Genomic DNA, 22,317 nt, shown 5'->3' on the forward strand with positions numbered 1-22,317 from the left:
ATGGCGGCCACACTTCGGCCAGCGATGACGCTGCTTTATCGAAGCCAACGGGCACTCGCCAAATCTTCCCGGAAATCACCTCTGTTGCACTGCACTCTCGAGACCTTGGAAAAAAGGTACAAAAGAAAAAGGTCCCTTTGCCATGAACCTGGACACAACGAATTAGCACCCTGCGATGTCACTTCCTAACCTCTGAACTTTGATCTGTATTCTTCACTGGATGTTTGCCTTTTTCTATGATTTGGTTTTTAATTCGTTTGTCACTGTCGTTATTTGTTCTCGTTCTTGTGGTTTGAGTGGTATTTTAACTAGATAATATTAAACAATACATTAATTTAGGCTAAGTTTTGACCATTTCCACTACTAACCGTACTAATGACTAATAATTAACACCAACCGTACTATTTTACATTTGACATGACTGAATTTAACGACAAACAATTAACAGATCCTATTTTAAGAAAAGAAACAACACAAAATTAAAAGAAACTTCACCAACAACTATTCAAACAATAAACCTTTTACAAATTAAACACGCGCGCACTACAACTTCTTTCAAGAATCACTGGTTCAAGAGGAAGAACCCTCCTTTTCCGCTTCTTATATAGTCCATTTTGCATAAATTATGTTTTATGCTTTCTAGGTTTGCCCATCCTGTTGCATTTAGCACCCCCTATGGGCAAGCTCAAATGGAACAGGGCTGTGCGTCTTTTGCCCGAACTCAAACTGCTCGAACGTCAATCGCATCTTGTCACACTTGGTATATGACGTGAAAGTGGAACACAGTGAGTGTGACAGTTCCGAGTTGTAATCTTTGGAAAGGTCGTAACGAGAGGGATTGGTGACGGAAATTCACTTGTGGTGGAGCCAACAAGTCCATATTGGAACCGAACGGTTACAAGTTTCCGAAATTTTCTTACAATTCCTTCATTGAATTTACGAAAGGAATCCTATTTAAAATATCCTCGAAAGCTCAGGGATTCTTTCGAGACTTCTTCAAGGATTTTTTTTTGGAAATTCTTTTAGAAATTCATTTGAAAAATCCTTTATATATTTCTTTGTAGATTCCATTGGAAATTTGTTTGGAATTCCAACATGAAACCCTTCAGAAATTCTTTGAAGAATACATACCTTTTTTCAAGAAAATTATTCTGGGAAAGCCTTCCAAAATTCATCCATAAATTCTTAGGATTTATCCATAAATTCTTTCGAAAATAACTCCAAGAATTCCTCGGGAAGTTTTCTTCTCCAGAATTAATAAAAATTGGCGGAACATTAGCTTTTTCAGAACAATTTGGCGTATAAAATTCAATTTCAGGGAAATATTTGTTTTGGTGGGTCACGTGTCCCACGTGGACAATCCTCACGGAATCCAAATTTAAAAGTACTCGCGTTTTCAAGGGCATCCCACTCAAAACGGAAGCCACGCACAACTGTCACTTTTATTATTCCATGCATGCTGCGATTCCACGCACGACGCGAGGATTGTCTTAACTCCGCCAGTGACCTGGAGGCTCCTACAAATTTCAGCCAACGCAACGTAAGGAACTATAGATCAGCCCATTGTTGATTCCACTTCCTCGTTGGGAGTTTTAGACTCCTGCTGCATAGTGAATCTTCTTTAAATCTTCTTAGACCAGCTTCGCAAGCCATGCCAAAACCAGCCATGCCAAACCGTTTCTGAAGCTTCTCACTTATGATTCTTACGCTATTTTTTCGCTAACATTAGCGCAGCTTGCGTCAGCAACCAATGAGCACAAGTACAAGAACTCAAGAACCATAGAGATTTCCCGATGAAGCTGTCGACCTGTAAATTGTGTTAGCGGATCAGTACCAAATCTGGCACCGCTTTTTTCTCTCAAAATACACTGTATGCATAGGTGATGAGCTTAGAACATTATAAAAAATCACCATAATAAAGCCAAAAAAAAACATTTTATGCAAATAATTTTTGATTTGAAGTGCTGAAGATGTTCAACGCAAGGAACACAGACGCCGCTTCTGCTTTCGTGACGCTGAATGTTGCTCACTAAATGCACTCTATACTATGTCTGTTTGTCTGTGGTATCGCATTATGAGCAACCACGCGCCCTTTTGTGCCGTAACATGCAACCGACTTCACGGGGCTGGCTTTTGGCGCCGGGTGATGAACCTGCTGCATAAATTGCCGTACGTATAATGTTAATTAATATTATCAATGTAACTAATGAGAGGTAGGTAGCGTTGCGGCGAGAGGCTTGTCCTGTTTACGGGCTTGTTTTGCACAACTCTGCATTTGCATCGCTGATGAGCTGAATTGCTTTGGTATGGAAATTTGGCGGTTTACAATACCATGCATAGGTAAGGCATCATCAACATTAGACTGTGTCGAAATGTGGGAAATTTAGTGCCAACTTGAGCCTGAAGCTTGAGCTTGTTTCAATAATTACACAATTAGCTGTATACATTCTCCGTTGTTTGGCGTATGTCATGTTCAGTTTCTGCAGTTTCTGTAGACGGATACGGTATGAATAATCGAAAATCGAGATATATAAGCAGACTAGCTTTATGTACCCGGCCTTGCTCGGAATTGCCAGTTTGGTTCGCAGAATTTTTACAATCGGAAAATGATAAAACCAATTGGTCAACAGGGTAATTGTGTTTACATATTGATACTTCATCATTTGATTAAAAGAAGGCTTTTGGAAACATTGACTGATTTTGAAGAAGGGATTGTGAGTTTGAATAGCCTTATTCCGGGCAAACGTTTATTTCTTAAGAAGGAAAAACATCCACCGATGCCTTATTCCGGGCGAAAGCATATTTTTAAAGAAGGGATCACACCCTCCATTGCCTTATCCCGGGCAAATTCCTACTTTTGAAGAAGCATTCACATACTATTCAGAAGAAAACACATTAATCATTTCTTTTCACTGGGCAAACCATTATTCCGATGAAAGGTAACAATAATCATTGTATTATACCCAGCAAATGCCTGATTTTTCTGATGCTGTTCATAATTATCCCAAATGCCCTTCATGTCGAATGACCTTTGGCCGAATAGTGTTATATTAATGACCTGCTTCATTCAGGGATATGTCATTTTCAGCGAAATCTCATATTCTGGGATATGTATATGGGGAAGTATTATTTACGGGAAATATCATTTTCGTTAAAGTCATTTTTGGGAAAATGTTATTGTCGAGGATTTTCTAATTTTAAGGAGTTCGGGCAATTTGTTTTCGGAGCCTTGTACAATGTCAAAGAACATCGGATGAACTAAATAAGAGGGAATTTAAATTAATTAGTTTTCTAAACAATACCAAACTGCAATAACCTCCTGCATTCCTCCTAGCCTCTCTTTAATGGCTTCCTTTGGGTAGAGATTACGTGCTTACAAATTTGGTTTGAATTGACCCATGCGATAAAAAGGTATGCTAAACTGTTAGTTTAATAAATATATCCTCTCTCTCATCCAGCTATGACACTCCTACCCGGTCTGATATAGTCTTCTTTAGACAGAGAATATGGGTTCAGATGTTATGCTGAATTAGACGATAACTAAACAATACCCCTCTCTCACACCCTCCCTCTTTTAAAATGATCTACCCACTAAACTAAAATCCACTAAAATCGCTTCCTTAGGACAGAAAATATTTGATACAAATTTGGTTCAAATCGGTCATAGGGTTCAAGACTTACACTGAATTGATCGATAACTAAGCAATACCACTCTCCTCACACTCTTCCTCTTTTCCAAAGAGCATCCCTTATCCTCATATAGTCGTCTCCTTAAGATAACGAATTTGCGTTCCAAATTTGGTTGAAATCGGCCAAGGGGTTCAGAAGTTACACTGAGTTGATTGATAACTGAGCAATACCCCTCCCTCCTCATCCTCACCCTTTTAAAAGGTTAGCCCTAACACCTCTATCGTCGTCCTTAACATAAAGAATGTGTGTTCTAAATTTGGTTGAAATCGGCCAAGGGGTTCAGAAGTTACATGGAGTTGATCGATAACTAAGCAATACCCCTCCCCCCACACCTTCCCCTTTTTCCAAAGAGCATGCCTAACCTTCTACCGGCGTCGCCTTAAGATAAAGAATGTGTGTTCCGAATTTGGTTGAAATCGGCCAAGGGGTTCAAGACTTACACTGTGTTGATAGATAACTAAGCAATACCCCCCCCCCCCCACATCCTCCCTCTTTTCCAAAGAGCATCCCTAATCCCCATATAGGCGTTTCCTTAAGATAACGAATTTGTGTTCCAAATTTGGTTGAAATCGGCCAAGGGGTTCAGAAGTTACACTGAGTTGATCGACAAACTAAGCAATACCCCTCTCCCCACACCCTCCCCCTTTTCCAAAGAGCATGCCTAACCCCCCTATCGTCGTCTCCTTAAGATAAAGAATGTGTGTTCCAAATTTGGTTGAAATCGGTCAATGGATTCAGAAGTTATGCTGGAACATACATACAAACATACATACAAACATACAAACATTGAGTTTTATATATATATAAAGAAGAATTCGTTAAATCTTGTTGTGGTGCTGCTCCTGTAATTCTTGAGTACTCATAAATACGAATAACTCAAGATTATGAAGCATACCTGCATAGTATTGCTATTGTATATATTGGAGTTGAATTTGTGTAATATGCTAATGTACCTAGAGGACGAGCTTAATTTATTTCAATATTTTTACTGTGTGATATAAATATGGCTTGACATTGGTTTATTTAAAAAAATTGAATTGAGATAATTCTTGTTATAAATTAGAACCAGGATTCTCCCACAATTTATAGCTATCAAAACAACTGTAGCAACTTATATTGTGACCTTCCTAAACCATACCGCTTTTATGTTCTTGCCCAATACAGAAAGTTTTTAAAGATGCTCTACAACATACATCAACGTAGTGATCCAACATTGGATTTTTTTTTTCGACCTAGTCTAGTAGATTCACGATAATCCAATAATAGCATGCGATGCCGGTAGAATCTATAAATTACGACTAATGCTATCTAACCAAATTTATTTGAGCAAATTTATGTTTCAGCCCGCTTTGGAGGTCGCGTGCGCGTTCTCCAGACAATGAAAGTCTATGCTTCCAGATTGGGTAAATATTTGCACCACATTTGCCTACAGGATCCATGCGAAAAAGCATCATCATGAAACAAACAAACGCATTTCTCACGATACACGTGAGTCACGGCCATACATATAGCAGTGATGGTGATGATGATGGAAATCCATCATAAACCGGATAACCTCATTCTAGAGGGTAAACACGTTGACTGACACCAAGCCACATTCCACCTACGCTTCCTTTCAACCGAACAGGCTGAGATGAATGAAAGCGTATATTTATCTACGTACGCTCGTCGAGATATTTTGTCAACGTGCGAATGGTGTCGAATGAACGACTCTGTGCTAATGTGTGTGGCACAAACACACATACATCAGCTTATCTAAACCGTGAACGGTACACGTTCACCAAACGGAAGGAAACAACGGCAGGTCCAGCCCTCGGGAATGGTCCCATCATCTAAATCTTACCTCCGGTCGTTTAGGTGCGGCACATTACTGACAGCCACACTTGGCTATAGTTAACGGTTCGCCTGAGGCCACTTTAAGGTCAAATGAACAGGGAAAAGGACACCATCGTTTTGATGAAATGACTTGCTTGTAGTTACGAACTCTATGATGTCCACAAATTTGATCTATAATACTGTTGATAAAATTGAGAAGGAATATATCTAAATCATAACTCTTGAAATAAACGCATATTTGCACTTTTATTTCCAATGCATAACCTTCCCAAGAGAAAGGACCTACGTTCACAATCACAACCGAGTCAAGTGCATTGTGTACTGCCTGTACATCATAGACTACGATACTAAGGAGCTACGTACTGAGCCGGAAGCAAGGTGTCGACGAAATGCATCGCATTACAAAAAGGTTAGATGAGAAATTAACTAACACTCTCCTCCTCTTACTCACCATACTTGGGACCCCAAGACCGGAACACTCTTCTTAGGTTTCGGTTTGGTTCCAAACGTGACTTTACTATCACCAAAACTACAATAACTTGACTGATACCAACCGAATTTCAAAGAATAAAATAGACTTCAATTGTATCCACCCAAAGACGTTCAAGCGTCTAGCAGGAAAGGAGGTTAGAAGATACGTTCGCTGAGTTCGCGCAAGAAAACCAGGATCCACCGGTTTCCACTTTGAGAGCGGCGCGATAGTAGCTGGAATCTCTCGGACACAAAGACCACTTCACGGATGGATAATATCCTCCCTAGAAGGTAACGAAGAAGTTTAGCTGCTTTTGCCTCGACTTCTCTCGAATTAAATCAATACCTATTACCGTTCAAGCGCCTAAACTGTCAACTAGTACTTTTTCATCCGTAACCGCCAAGCACGGTAAATCCTCCGATATTAAAGCCAAACTATAAATACTTTTTACAACTTATGCTTACAGGCTTCAGAATTCTCACTCATATGAACAAAAACCTGCGATTAATCCATTTAGCGGAGTGTGATTTTTCATGGTCCCCCTGTGAGGAACTATTCTCAAACAACATTTTTACCCGGATAGAATGGCGGGTGATAAATTTGTGAGCGCCGGATCGCCGGATAATTTAATTTTAATCCACAAATTTGCCTTTCTTTTCGCCTCATCAGATAAGTTTTACAAGCATATTTACAAAAATTTAGGACCGCAACGGGATTCGAACCCAAAACAATTTTAAAATGTTCAGAGCGCCCACTAAAACCACGCCACCACATGAATTGATTGAAAGCGAGGGGAAAAACTGCTGTATTGAACCTTCTGCTTATCGTGGCGCATCGTCAGATTCAAGGCTCCCCCAGACCTAAGCGATTTCATCGCCGCGACGGCGACAACTAGTCGTCGCGATTTTATCGTTGGGTCGCTGCAGGCAGTATTCCATTTACGCTTCCATACCAACGGCGACCGAATCGCAGTCGCCAAGCGATAGAATCGCGTCGCGTGTGTCTGGGGGAACCTTCAATCAGCTTGGAGACGCAAAGCAAGTGGCATTTGATTTTCGCGAAACATGGGAAGAAGGATAACAATTTTTCGCACCATCGCACAATGGTCGGATTCGTCAAATTTCACGACATAAATCGATAACTCGAAAACCATCAGTGTTAGAGTTTTGACGTCTTCAAAAGAAACCATATACAAGAAGAGATCTATTTTTGGTGTAAGTTGTCCTTCGGTGAAATTTTTTTGGAAATTTATTTGTTTACCCTTTTGAGTTAGGAATTCATATAATTCTACAAAGCATTTTTGCTTAATAAACATTTATTTTATCTCAAATAGGTGATGTTTTATGACAAAATTGCTAAATTTAGATAGGATGGTCCCGAAAAAATAGTTTTTAGCTTCCACTTTCATCAATTCAGAATATTTTCAAAAACTGTTTTAGCATTGCTTCACGGTCTTCGGATGGCGCATCTTTTGGTTACATAAGATGGTTAATAGCTTCATTTCAAGCATAATATAAGCGTTTTTTCATAAAAAAGTGATATTTTCTGAGCATTCTACTGCAGCTAGTAGCAAATATTAGCAAAAATTTCAATCGTATTCTGAAAATATACATGCAGGCTCATCAAATCCATGGTATTTCATTTGTCCATCTTTGTCCACTTTTGTTTGATGATAGTATTATTTTTGTACGAAATATTAGGGTGAAATACATATATCATCTTTTGGATTTTCACAATATTTGGTAGAATAAAAGACAAGAACACCGTCTTCGACCAGAGGTCGTACAGACTGAACACTTAACACCTAGACAACTGACAGGACACATAATACCCAGTGGGGGTGGAGAATTTTTCGATCACGAAAAGTTTCCTTCTTACCGAGGGGGGAATCGAGCCCACGCTCCATAGTCCATGCCTCTAGACGATTAACGGCACTAACCGCACGGCCACAAAGCCCACAAAGAATCGCTCTTTATCTAAAATATTTAAATCACCTCGTGTGGGAAAGAAGTCTAAAAAATCATTTTGACATTTTGACATTCAAGGTGTTTTCATGAAATAAATGCGAAATACAAAATCATAAAATTTAAGTTGGATTTTCATGGCTAATTCGCAGAATAATTTTATTTTCACAGTTTCTAAGTGAGGGTCGCCAATGACTACATGTGATTCCATGAACATTGATAATTGGTCCAGTAGTTCAAAAATTATGTTTTAAAAAAATATTTTTTCCAAAATGTTGATTTTTTCAACCTTCCTGGATCAAAATCGGACAAAATCAAAAAGTGAGTTTATTTATTTTCGAAAAAGAATGATTCCACCATATATTACGAAAATCAGAGATATGGTATATGTGTTTCCCATGGAATAGCTGATTTTTCATACAAAAACTAATATGATTGTCAAAAAGTGGACAAACATGGACAAATGAAATACAATGGATTTGATGGGCTTGCATGTATACTTTCAGATTACGATTGAAATTTTTGCTAATATTTGCTACTAGCTGCAGTAGAATGCTCAGAAAAATATCACTTTTTCATGAAAAAAAGCTTATAATATGCTTGAAAATGAAGCTATCAGCCGTCTTATGTAACCAAAAGATGCGCCATACAAAGACCATGAAACGATGCTAAGACAGTTTTTGAAAATATTCTGAATTAAAAAATTTAGTAATTTAGTAATTTTGTCATAAAACATTACCTATATGAGATAAAATAACCACACACCTTTCCGTCCCCAACAATTCCCCTGGAGATAAAGCTTTGCCTTGTTGCATTTAAACGCTTATTGCAATGAGCTACCGAACTTAGAGCTACTGACCAATTCCAGTTCCCTCTGAGTCATTGGTTTCTAAGCACCCCCCAACAGTCCGTATCAATTCTTTTTTTGGTATTTTTAAGGCGCTCCAAAATTTGTCGGCCTTAGGCACCCTTCCGGTTAAATCCAGCCCTGGGTTAACCACACTTTCACCTACTCCATGGACCGGTCCCTTAGAGTTAGGTGAGGTTAAAGATAGGTGAGTGAATAAAGTAAAATCCAACTAATAATCAAGATTTTCAGCTTTCAATCACATGAAAATGTTGATAATTTTAAATCATTGCCAACATTTCGATCCGGAATCATCATCAGGGCTCAAAATTACTCAACCAAACTTCCGGATCATGCACATTTTCATGCCCATCAAACCAAGTCAACAACATCGCAATCAATAATTTTGAAACCCTAAACCCCCTTCTTTTCCTATTGTGTATTTGTTATCCCTAATCTCGAGTCAGTCGTGTGTAAGTCGGCTACCCAAACCAACTCTAGTTGTAGGAATCACAATATTTGTAAAATTAATTGTTAAAAAAAAACACATTTCCGGCTCCGTAACGCCAAATGGCAAATGAGCCTTCTAAATAAACGCCAGATGAAAAAAAAAACATTTTCATATGACTGAAAACCGAAATCCTGATTATAAACAACAAAACCAGTCGAAATCCTTGAAAGAAGAAACCAACATCCGGCAATATGTGGCCATCGGGGTCCTTCTTCGATGAAGGCCTACCCGACCAGTTAGTCATAACAAAATTTTATCACAAATATATCAATATGTGTTACAAATAACAAAACTTGCAATAATTTTGTTATAAATTCTCTGCCAAAGATGGAGGAAAGAAAATTTCATGATCGTCATAACATGATTATAACATAATGTGTTATGTTTATTTCTACCAAAAAAATGCCTACATTTTTGGTAGATAGCAATTGGAAAAAACGAAGGTACCATCTACAGTATAACTTTAACTTATATTCAAAGAAGAAACAGCTGAACAAAGTTAATTGCCTACATTATGGATAATCATAATCTTTTCAAGAACATAATTTGTTATAGTATAAGCTATTTTGACCCCTTTTTATGTAACACAACGAGTTATAATTTTGTTCAAAAAATAACATATTCAGTAATATTTTTGTTACAATTTGTTACAATTTTTGTTATTTTAACTACTAATGGTACATGCTTCATAACAACCGCTGTTATAAACAACTGCTGTAACAGAATAACAAGGCCTGATATAAATCTGTTACTATCTACTGGTCGGGTACCCGTCGTTTAAGTCTGTCCTTCTTGTACTTACCGATTGTGGGTTCTCGGTTTCATGGAAGAGAATCCTGTAAACCACAGTTCTACATACACTTTGTTGTTACAGCTCATGGTTGATTGGGACAGAACTGTCCTCGCTACAAGTGATATTACACTCGCTAGTAGTTTTCATTATAGGACATTTTCAACACAATTCCACTCTCGGGATGAGTGGACATCTGGCTATTTGGAGAGAAGTATGTCGGACAACATTGTTTGTTACACTGAAGGCTCCATCTACCTTCGAGATGGTAGGTAGGTGCAGGTATCTACTCGCGTGAACTGAGATTGGAATAGTCCCACTCACTGGGTACACAGCACGGTATTTCAAAGCAAGCGCGGCCAACTCAAGGGCGAAGTTAGTAATCGCATGTCGAACTCAAATTGAGGAACTGAATTCAGTTACACTTTATATGGATATCTGGCCATTCTTCCATAGCTGGAAACGAATTGGCTGATGAGTTAGCTCGCACTGGACCATCTCAAGCAAGACTTTATTGGTCCTGAGCCAACAATTCCAATATCTAAGTGTTGGGTGAAGCGTTTGATTATCTCTTGGGCTTCCACTAAGCAAAAACAATATTGGAGTAGTTTGAATTCATGTAGACAAACAAAATTGTATATCCGAAAGCCATCTTTGGTAGTAGCTAACTATTTAGCTAATCTGTCTAAACAAATCTTAGTCGTGCGGTAAGACGCGCGGCTACAAAGCAAGACCATGCTGAGGGTGGCTGGGTTCGATTCCCGGTGCCAGTCTAGGCAATTTTCGGATTGGAAATTGTCTCGACTTCCCTAGGCATAAAAGTATCATCGTGCTAGCCTCATGATATACGAATGCAAAAATGGTAACCTGACTTAGAAACCTCGCAGTTAATAACTGTGGAAGTGCTTAATGAACACTAAGCTGCGAGGCGGCTCTGTCCCAGTGTGGGGATGTAATGCCAATAAGAAGAAGAAGAAGTCTAAATAAAATGTCAGTGTCTTACCCGACTAGTTAGTCATAACAAAATTTTATCACAATTATATCAATATGTGTTACAAATAACAAAACCTGTAATAATTTTGTTATAAATTCTCTGCCAAAGATGGAGGAAAAAAAATTCATGATCGTCATAACATGATTATAACATAATGTGTTATGTTTAATTCTACCGAAAAAAAATTGCCTGCATTTTTGGTAGATAGGAATTGGAAAAAAAAGTGAGGTACCACCTGCAGTATAACTGGAATCTACATCCAAAGTTGAACCAGCTGGACAAACTTAATTGCCTACATTATGGATAATCATAATCTTTTCCGGAACATAATTTGCTATTGTACAAGCTATTTTCACCAGTTTTTATGTAACACAACGAGTTACATTTTTGTTCAATTAATAACATATTTAGTAATAATTTTGTCAAAACTAGAAGAGATTTTGTTACAATTTTTGTTATTTTAACTACTAATGGTACATGTTTTATAACAACCGCTGTTATAAAAAACTGCTGTAACAGAATAACAAGGTCTGATATAAATCTGTTACTATCTACTGATCGGGTAGTCAAGGCCTTGACAGGTCACTGCCGACTCAACTATCACATGGCAAATATTCAACGTGTTGAATCCGATGTGAATCCGATTATGGAACTTCTTATCATCTGAGATGTAACTGCCCAGTTTATGCGCAGCTACGTTTTCAAATATTTGGTAAACACTTACTAAGTGAAATTTACTTCCCATTTTCACCCATCCATATTCCTTTCCTTTTTGTTCACTTCCTTTTCCGTTAGGTGCGTGATGAAAAAGCGTGATGTGAATGCGATGACACAAACCTCCTAAATTGAGGTGAACGTGCCCCTGGAGCCGACGTTCTGATACCTGATGGAGTCGGATACACCATGCTCAAGCATCTACGCCCGAGTAGCACATGTCAGGAAAAAATGGTTGCAGAAACTTTGTAATGACTAAATCTGGCGACATGTGAGTTGTCGTTACCCATGTGGAACACGCGTGCTGCTAGGGCGTCCTTCCGTCAAAACCCTATATCTGAATCTGATCAACCGGGGCTTGGAATTACGAGACTTTTCCGTACGAATGGCAACCAAGTCACGTCATTCCAATCCCTAAAAACAACATCTCTAAGTACCGGTTACTCTACCTGACCTTTTGTATATGTAAGGTCGTGGTCGCCCGCCGTCTACGGGAAACTTGTGAACAGGCAGAAGACTTAGTCTATTTGAACATATCGAAGGCGATCAACTGCATCTGGACGCCCCTGATGATCAAGCCGTGAAACTCCACGCCTTCGCCAGGAATTTTCTAACCTACCTGCGTAAGAAAAGCGCACCCGCAAGCGCTTCCAGCTCCGACAATCTGTTGACTGACCCAGCAGGAATGTCTGTCATAAAATACATAAAACAAAATACGCTTCGATTGGGTTTCTGACGCTTTTTGGAACGTTTTTGCCTTTCTCGTACAACTAAGTTGTACCGAAAGGCTATCATTTCACTCCGAAAACGAACTTTTTAAAGAAGCCTCTGGGACCCATAGTATTATATACCAATCGACTCAGCTCGACGAGCTGAGCACATGTCTGTCTGTCCGTGTGTATGTGTGTGTGTATGTGTGTGCACAAAAGCTATAAAAAACATTAGACAACTTTTCGTACAGTAATCCTTAACCGATTTTCTCGCAACAAGTTCCATTCGACAGGGGACAAAGCCTTGTTGATCACTATTGAATTTTATAACGATCGGTCATTGCGTTTAAAAGTTATGAAGAAAATGGTACATCGGGCCATATAAACACCATATATGGTTGGTGTCTTAACTAAATGCGAGAAAGGCACCACCAACGCTAGGTGGATTAATCTGTTTTTTTTTTAAATCATTTTCCAACGAATGAGCGAAACGGCGTGATTTGTTGCGCAGAGGTGGACACAGCGCAAGAAACCACCCGGCGAGCATTGTGAGCAGGATGCGATAAAATAAGTAATCGTGTTATTAGTGCATTGCACATTGAGTACGCACGTTTGAGTGAAACTCGGTGTTAGTTTTGGTGTCTTTGGAGATTTTTAGCTGTAATTTTTTTGGATGATTGAAAATTTAAAAAAAAATGTGAAAGTTATCTATGCAAGTATGAAAAATTGCAGAAAAATCAACAGTGAAAGCTTAAAAGAGGTGGACCAAAGTGACTAAAGGATTGTGATTCTGAGGGCGCCATTGAACAACAAATGCTGATGAAGACGAGAATATGTGCTCAAGAATTGAACCATACTTTACTAATTCAAACAAGACGATGGACCTCGGATATCTCAAACATATGCCAACTCATTTCCACGAAAAATTCGGTGATCCCTTTCCGATTATCCTTGTTATCCATTTGCTTTTAGTCTGCGTTACATTCTATTTCTATTATTCAATTAAATTTGCTGTATATTTTCTGATTTAAAAGTCAGAAATGGTACGATTTCTGTCTTTCTTGTACCAACATTAGTATTTAGTTAAGAAAATTATTTTGAGCTTTTTAGTGGAATGTCTTCACTTGTCATAGGACGAGTTTGTACAGTCCCGTTTGGTTCCACCACTTGGTTGTGCCTTGGCGGATGCGTGTTTTGGCCTCGGCAGTGGGGTCGTCCTCAGTGTCTCGTACTTGTAGTCAAATACGAGACACTGAGGACGACCTTACTGTTGAGGTCGAGATACGTGTCTGCCGGGACACAATTGGGTGGTGGAGTTGAATGGGATTGTGCAGGCTCGTCTTATGACAAGTGGATTAGTATTTAATAATTCCTTATGTGCTTAGATCTGTGTGCTCGTTTATCTTTTGATTCGAAAGCTCATTCCATAAGTATGATTTTAATCAAAAGACAAATATTAACAATATAAATATTAAATATGTATCAAAATATTCACCTTACTATATTGACATATGTAAAACCAAGGTAATTCCAATTAAACTATAGAGCTTAAAATCTTTCATAAAAAAATAACTGAGAAGGATTGTTTTTAAAAGGTATATCATATTTGTCGCAGAAAAATTTTATGGCCTCTGAATTCCATATTAAGTAAACAAATTATCTGTTGCATTTTATAACATATTGTATAAATTATTAGGAAATGGGATAAGACCGTGTACACTAATTCACAGAAAAATCCTATTTATTGTCATAAAAGTCTGCAAGTCTGTTGTAACTGCAATACTGAGTCACTGCTACGGAGCATCCAATGATTTTGAAGGAATTATGAATTATTTATAATTGAATTATGGAGCATTACCAATTATACAACAGCTGCCTTTGCGAGAAAGCTGTTCCATAACCAGCTAATAACGGTGGCATATGAGTCAATTCCCCGTATCCATCGAATCCTACTTTAGCAATATTTCACATCTTTTCTTTCTACCCAACTATGTGTATCGAAATTGAACAACAGTCGATCGCGTTTGAATCACAAACATGTGCTTCTGCCTGTCGTATTGAGGCGGGTTTGCTTCTGCTACGACAATAGAGACTTGTTTGCAGCCGTTTGATCATTCATTCATCCACTTAGAATTCATTTGTTGATCAAAATCATTATCATATCAGGGGGGAAGGAGAATTTAATTTCTTTTTGCTCTTTTTTCGTTTCAGAGAGCGAGCAAAGGCGCTTAAACCTAGGCTATTAGCCAGGGCAAGGCTAATACCTTCGCCTCATCCGAGGAAAATCATCGGCAAGGATAATGGAGTGACATAAATTTCTTAGCAAAGTCACTCCCAACGTATTTCCACAAATTTTCTATCATTTGCTTATAATGATACTCCTAAACCACATACCCCACCCACCATCCAATTCCTTTCCTTGACATCTATGAGGGCGTCGGTGAGTCGCTGGCCTCTCGTTAAGTAGATGTCATATCATCATTTCCTTTCCTAGTAACGGAGAAGATAGGCGTGGCCGGCAATGATAGCTTTCATGTTTTATCATTTTGGACCCCCAATTGGATTTCCATTGAATCCCAAATGGAAATCCATAAGCAATTGGGGTAAGAAAGGTAAAGAATATACATGACAACTATCAGTATGCAATCTACGAAATACTCCGTTACAACGCAACGCAACGCAACTCGGTGTTAGTTTTGGTGCCTTTGAATCAGTGTCGTAAAATGAATTATTTCACCGCTTACCAAGACGACTGCCTATACATTACCTTGTCAACTAAACCTCAACTCGTCGTCGTCAAATTGATGTCCCTCTCCTCAAACTGTATTAAATGCGGACATTATTGATTTTAATTTAACGTGACGTCGTTTTTGCACCGCTCAAAAAAATATATATTGCTCCGCTTATTTTTAGTTGCAACAAAAAATAAGCGCCAGATAGTCATCTAAGAAAAACATACAAATGTATATTGCTTCTGGTGGTAGTACTTTGTATGTGCTTCTGGTGTACTTTGTATGGAAGAGTTCAGTGCGTGATCTCTCATGTTTCGGTCAGCAGAACGATCGCGTGGTCGGACGAATTATTGTGTTCTGCATTGCGCGGCCGGTAATAAAATTATTCAGTTCAGTGCGTGATCTCTCATGTTTCGGACAGCAGAACGATCGCGTGGTCGAACGAATTATTGTGTTCTGCATTACGCGGTCGGTAATAAAATTATTCAGTTCAGTGCGTGATCTCTCATATATCGGACAGCAGAACGATCGCGTGGTCGGACGAATTATTGTGTTCTGCATTGCGCGGTCGGTAATAAAATTAATCAGTTCAGTGCGTGATCTCTCATGTTTCGGACAGCAGAACGATCGCGTGGTCGGACGAATTATTGTGTTCTGCATTGCGCGGCCGGTAATAAAATGAATCAGTTCAGTGCGTGATCTCTCATGTTTCGGACAGCAGAACGATCGCGTGGTCGGACGAATGATTGCGTTCTGCATTGCGCGGCCAGTAATAAAATTATTGAGTTCAGTGAGTGATTTCTCATGTTTCGGTCAGCAGAACGATCGCGTGGTCGGACGAAGTTCGGACGAGTTCAGTGCGTGATCTCTCATGTTTCGGACAGCAGAACGATCGCGTGGTCGGACGAATTATTGTGTTCTGCATTGCGCGGCCGGTAATAAAATTAATCAGTTCAGTGCGTGATCTCTCTTGTTTTGAAGAGGGCTTGGTAGTCATATGGCTACTGCTTCTGCCTCATACGCAGGAGGTCGTGGGTTCAATCCCAGGTCCGTTCCATTCTCCTACTTTGTATCTTTCTCTGTATTTCTCATGTTCTAGCAATCGCTAGAACTGGAAATGGACTTCCATACCGTTTCCATAACTATTCCTATACCTTCAACTTGAGTATTCTAACAGTAATCTGCTAGAATTGGAAATGAACTATGCAGCTCGTTTCCTACATCCAATTAGAAATTCCATCAGTTACCTTCTCCTATCTATCACATTGGCAGCTCGTTAACCAAGACGGACCTCTGCCTCTCCAACCTAACCCAAAAATTCCAACAAATTCCGCATGAACTCGTGGCAAGTGCAGAGGTATATTCGGCTTGCAGTGGGCGAGTGATTGCATCATCATTTCCTCCCCCTTCCCTACATTGACTTGCATTCTGACGTGGCAGGCGCCAGTATGACCTATCAAATGAGATCACCAGTACTTGCACATTGAAGATGTGTGCTAGTCCCAAGCAAACATCTGTTGGTTCCTTGTGCAAGAACAGCTGATCTGGTCATAATGGAGTAGCAACTACGAGCAGTCAATCAAGCTCAAGCTCAAGCTCAAGCTTCTGGTGTACTTTGTATGGAAATATGAGGTTGTAGGTTCATTGGACCATCGTTCTCACGAACAGTCTATAAGTCGGATAACTTAATCGATCTCTTATACAGGTATACCTCGATTATATGGACCCTCGATTATATGGACCCTCGATTATATGGACTTCGATTATATGGACTTTTTACCTCGATTATATGGACAATTTTTCTCGCCCAATTTTTTTTTTCGTGATTTGGGTTTCTGAAAAGCTATTGAATATTCTATGTCATATTTTACATTGATTCTATATTTATTAGGGTAAATTGGGGCAGGTAAAGGCCAGTAAGTCATGTTTTCGAACTTATATATGAAATCCCACATTGAATCATATGTTCGGCTGACTGGATTAATTCACCATTTTCACGTTGGAAATTTCGTTGTACTTATATATTGCATTAATCAACAGCACCTCGGCCACGTCCTTACAAATCTCTGCTATATGAAAACGAGAAGTGAATTGTCAGTCTGACAGTTGAGAAGCAAGTGATGAAATAAGGTTGCCGTATTTAACTGTTCGATCTTTGCTTTAAACCTTTTTCTGCTTTTGGGGCATGGAATTACGTGTAGAAGGGCAGATGACGCATTAACATCCAACAAATTCGACCCACGGATTTTGTATGTCCAGGAAACTGGAAGAGTTTATTTCAATGTGCGCTAATTTTTTTTTTATGAACTTGATTATGATTTGAAGTGTAAAAAAAACTGAAAAATCTACAAGAAGTCTTTATATTTAAATAAGTGTTGTCGAATATCCCTCGGCCGCATTCATATTTGTTCACCACAAGCTTGCGGATTATACTGATGCTTAAGGGCAGGAAAAGAAACTGAATATCCGGAATGTGAGTGTTGTTGTTTAACCGTTCAGCAAGCTAGTGATCCTTAAACGCTCATGAAGGATCACTTGGCCCGATTTAGAATTGGAATTAGGTCAATTTTTCTTCAGTCGTTTCAGGTTTATAAAATTATGGGTTCTGTAGAAAAGTTGACCTCCAACGAGTCAAAGAATTAAATGAGACAATAAAACGAACCACAATTTTTGACAGGACTGCCGTAATCTGAAAAAGTGACGTATACGCCATTTTCCAAAAAAGGTGTTAACGAGTACTACTCATCGAGCTCTTTAACAGCAAAATGAAAAATATGCATGTTGTAAAATGGCTGTTACGTCACTTTTCCAGATTACGGCAGAGGAAGGGTCAATTGGCACTGGTAGATGGATAGGATCCTTCATTTACATTCATAAAAATTAATCCCTATCAAACGCTTTCAAGTTGCAAGCAGATCGGTTGAAGATAAGTGTCAGAAAAAGAGGCTGATTCTAAGCGTTCTTGTACATATTCAATAATGTATTTTGGCCATATTTTCTGAGCCCATAGTTCGATCCGGTCAATTTTCAATAGTAGACAATGGTATAAAATTCTCCATCCAAATCAATTTGCTGCGATCAAATCGATTGAGAACAAGTGTCAGTCCTTTCATATAAAGTTTGTTTTTATGCGAATATATAACTTTCTCGTACACTCAGTGTTTGCTTTGGTGCTAAAACAGGTAGGCACTGTAGTTAGAATTCCTACAAAAGTATATTATTGTGTACATTTTAGCCTGGCAAACTCTCCATCACTAACGTAATCGTAGAATGGTGTGCAAGTTTGCGACTGGAGAAAGGATACGTTCTTACAAAAGCTCATCATCTGCTGAGTTGTCATAAATAGGTCAAAACATGCAAATTGGACTGCAGGAAAATAAATGGATATTTTTTAGTGTATTAAGACTTATTTTCATCGTATAACATAAATTTTGAGAAAAAAAAATTTGCTTCGATTATATGGAAAATTCGATTATATGGACTTTTTTGCATCGAAAAAGTCCATATAATCGAGGTATAGCTGTATTATAGTTTTTTTTGTCCTCAGATACATGAATTCCATTAAAAAGAATTAAAAAGCCATTCTTAGTCGTTGGAAATTTGGCCCATTCTCACCTACTTGGACCATTATCACCCCTGATGACAATGTCTAATTTACAGTTTTATGTTCGTATTATTCTCTAGAATTTGGCTTTTCAAATTTAACACATTTTGTTCCTTCGACCATTTGTCCTTTCGACCTTTTGTCCATTCAACCTTTCGTCCATTCAACCTTTCGTCCATTCAACCTTTTGTCCTTCGACCCTTTGTCTTTAGACCTTTTGTTCTTCGACCTTTTGTTTTTCGACCTTTTGTCAAAGATTCCGTTAGGCATAAAATAACTCAAAGAACATCCTATGACACAAAAAAGACAGAATTCTCGCGTGATTTTTGAAAACGTCGTAAGTCCAAATGAGAGACTCTCTTTCATTACGCTCTCTTTTGCTAATATCTAGGCTAGTTTAAAATTTGTTGCAATATTTTCTGTCCAGAATCCAACTCAAAACTCCAATCCAAAACAACTGACATTTTTTTTGTTTTTGATGTGTTTATAATTGTCTCAAAATGGTTTTGTAACATATAATTTTGAATGCATCGACATAGGGAGAGAAATCGAAATATTGAACATCGAGATGCAGAGAGTCGATTGTTTTTTTTTTTTTTTTTTGTATCTTTATTAAAGAGACTTTCAGCCCGAGGCTGGCTCGTCTCCGAGAGTCAAATGTATTATCGCATTAATAGAAAACAATAGTTTGTTCATTTCTTTCTCGATCAAACTGATCAATTTTATTCCGGCGATCGAAAATCCCCCGGATTACGGTACTACATATATCTTCGGATTTGCCCTATTTTAAATGGATCAAATTCCTAAACGGCAGCTTTTCCTTAATCTATGACTCTATTCGCATTCTTAAACATTCCTTCCACTGAACCAAAAAAATGTACACAGCCCTCGCTAACGGGAAATCGTACTAGAACCGATCATGTCTAGATTCCGAGAAGCTAATTCTTCAGTAAAACGAGTAGGAGGAATATGTTAGTCAAACATACATACATTATATTTCCAAAGTAATGGTTACTAAGTAGGTTGAACAGTGCATACCTGTAATGAAATAAACGAACGATATATTAGCATAGTTTCAATTTAGTGTAGTTAATAAAATCCAATTGTAAAATCAGAATACAACACAATTTACTCGACTATTATATTTGTTTGTTCAATAATATTAGTACATTACACATATTTTTATTTACATTTAAATGTAGAAACTATTCCGATTTATTGCTTATTGCTCAGTCATACCGTGGATTACCACCAAAAACTTCCGATTCAATACCTAAATGGTTTTCACCTCGCAAAAACTTCACAAACCCTCCATCACCCCAGTCTGATCCCCAAGTGTTTGCTAAAAGCCAGTATTTGGTGCCGTTTTCGATCCCCCAACCGAGTAACTTAACAATATGCAGTCCACGATGCCGCCCGCTTGTATGTCTATAAACTCCAGAACGGTAACTGCTGAAATCACTATAGATCTGGAAAGTCGCAGAAACCGGACCACCCAGATAAATGTTCCACATTATCATCTCCTCTTCGGGCAGCACATGAAAGGACCTCACAGCGTATCGCTTATCTGCTTCATACCCAACCGGATGACCTATCCGACACTGCTGCACACATTCCAGCTCCTCTGGTTCTGGCTCCCCATACACGCATGCGTCAACCTCATATGGTCGACAACCTTCCCCGGAGTCAAACTCTCCTCCACTAACGACTCCATGGCTTCTCCAGTGCCACCACACTCGGTGCGGATATCCTCCGGTACAGTCTCCGCATCCCACGCAACAAGAGGCGACATCTTGCGAGCTGAAAGTATGCTGCTGGGTTCCATTGGATTGTATACACCATCGGTCGGTCATGGCTGCTGCAACGGACACTGCGTAGCACGACGCACAACAGCCCTGGTTGCGAACTTCTCTCAACGAAGGGCACTCCGGCCAATGGTCCCGTGCGTCGAACGTCTCCGGCAGATCATCGGTTCTGGGCCGGCTCAACATTGGATCTGGATCCAGCATCCGTAGTTCGGCTTCGCTGGCACTGCCCGCGGTGGTCATGTATACGGGTTCCGGTCCCTGGTTGATGCCGGCTTTCCACGTTTTGGCCCGGGAATTGATAGCGGCGATGAACTCATCGCGAGTTAGGTTGTCTTCGTAGATGTCTGGATCTGCTCCGGCAAACGCGGTTGAGACGAAAAGAACGAATACTATTCTGTGCACTTTCATACTGTTGCGAGACTGATAAAATCGTTAGACTGGATTAGCGATTATAACTAGCTGGATTTATATAGTAAGACAACATACAAGTAGCGACACGTGGAAATCTCAAGTGGTTGAGAAACATTGATATCAATTTCATAAGTTGCCAATCGCTAGCGTTATTATTAGCATTGATATAATGAAAGTGAGCAAATTAGAGAAAATGGTATGGTAGACGCCGACACTATTCCCTAGCTGAGTAAATAGGGGACCTGTTTCGTTTTCCATCTCACTGAACATATATTCAACTCATCGTAAAACAAAGAAATACAGCACCAATCTCGTCGCTAACACGCGTGCTCACTGCTGAAAAAAATCACAAAAATAAGAAACAAACCAAATTCCTTTTCATTGATTTGTTTTTGATGGGATGGAAATAGGAGCTATGGGATGAAGTGCCAAACCGTTCCCCTAATAGGGTTTCAATCCAAAGAGATAAGAGAAAACCTGTCGCTAAACATACCTGTATTCAATGTGCCACATCGTTATAGACATCGAAAAAAGATACTCCATAAAAATCTTTTAAAACAGCTTCGGTGCTGTGCCGTCGAAAAATTCTATCGAAAGACGGTGTCAAAACAATACAAACAGTCCCTTAATCCATACAAGCCATATCACAGGAATCAAATCAAACATCGCTCCAGTTCCAAAGAACCGAATTCGATCTGGTAGCTCAGACGAAGAAATCTGATGAAATTAAATAAACATGTTGATTCGAGCACTGTGTACAGCTCGGTGTAATATCGAACACTACTGTGTTGCTTCAGTTGCTACTTCTGGTACTGATTCTTGCTGCCATGTAGGGTGTGAGGCTTTTGATCCTTTGAGATTTGTCGCGAGCTTTCCACCGACAACAAAGACGAAACAGCAGCCGGGTTTGAACGGGGGAAAATCGAACGAGAAGCAAAATCTCAAACCGTAACGGGTTTCGTTCTAATCCTTGGAATCGATAAAATTGAAGGCAAACATCACGGTAGGATAAACATGATCCAATTCCGACATCATTTTCTTTCTTTTTTTTTGTGAGATGGGTTCCATTTCACCATCGACCATCGCACAGTGAAGGCATTCGGACTACTGCCCGTGCAAATTTGGTGCATCCTCTTCATGATATTGACTTGTAGTAGTACTGCAGCACATTCATCTTGACATGATTTTAACTACTAATATTTTCAGTGAATCATATGTTTGAGAAACAACACCA

General features: G+C 39.1%; 2 protein-coding genes across 2 annotated transcripts in view; both read right to left on the reverse strand.

Moving 5' to 3' along the window:
* The window catches only part of LOC134210095 (sodium channel protein 60E), a 640,801-nt gene that overhangs the window by 565,120 nt on the left and 53,364 nt on the right, over positions 1-22,317 (reverse strand). The gene's annotated exons all lie outside the window — the stretch shown is intronic.
* Positions 19,607-21,108, reverse strand: LOC134214733 (cathepsin B-like). The gene has a single exon (XM_062694055.1). The coding sequence runs from the start codon at positions 21,078-21,080 to the stop codon at positions 20,094-20,096; it is 987 nt and encodes a 328-aa protein (XP_062550039.1). The 5' UTR covers positions 21,081-21,108; the 3' UTR covers positions 19,607-20,093.

Source organism: Armigeres subalbatus, chromosome 2 (genome assembly GCF_024139115.2).
Source record: "Armigeres subalbatus isolate Guangzhou_Male chromosome 2, GZ_Asu_2, whole genome shotgun sequence".
Taxonomy (NCBI): domain Eukaryota; kingdom Metazoa; phylum Arthropoda; class Insecta; order Diptera; family Culicidae; genus Armigeres; species Armigeres subalbatus.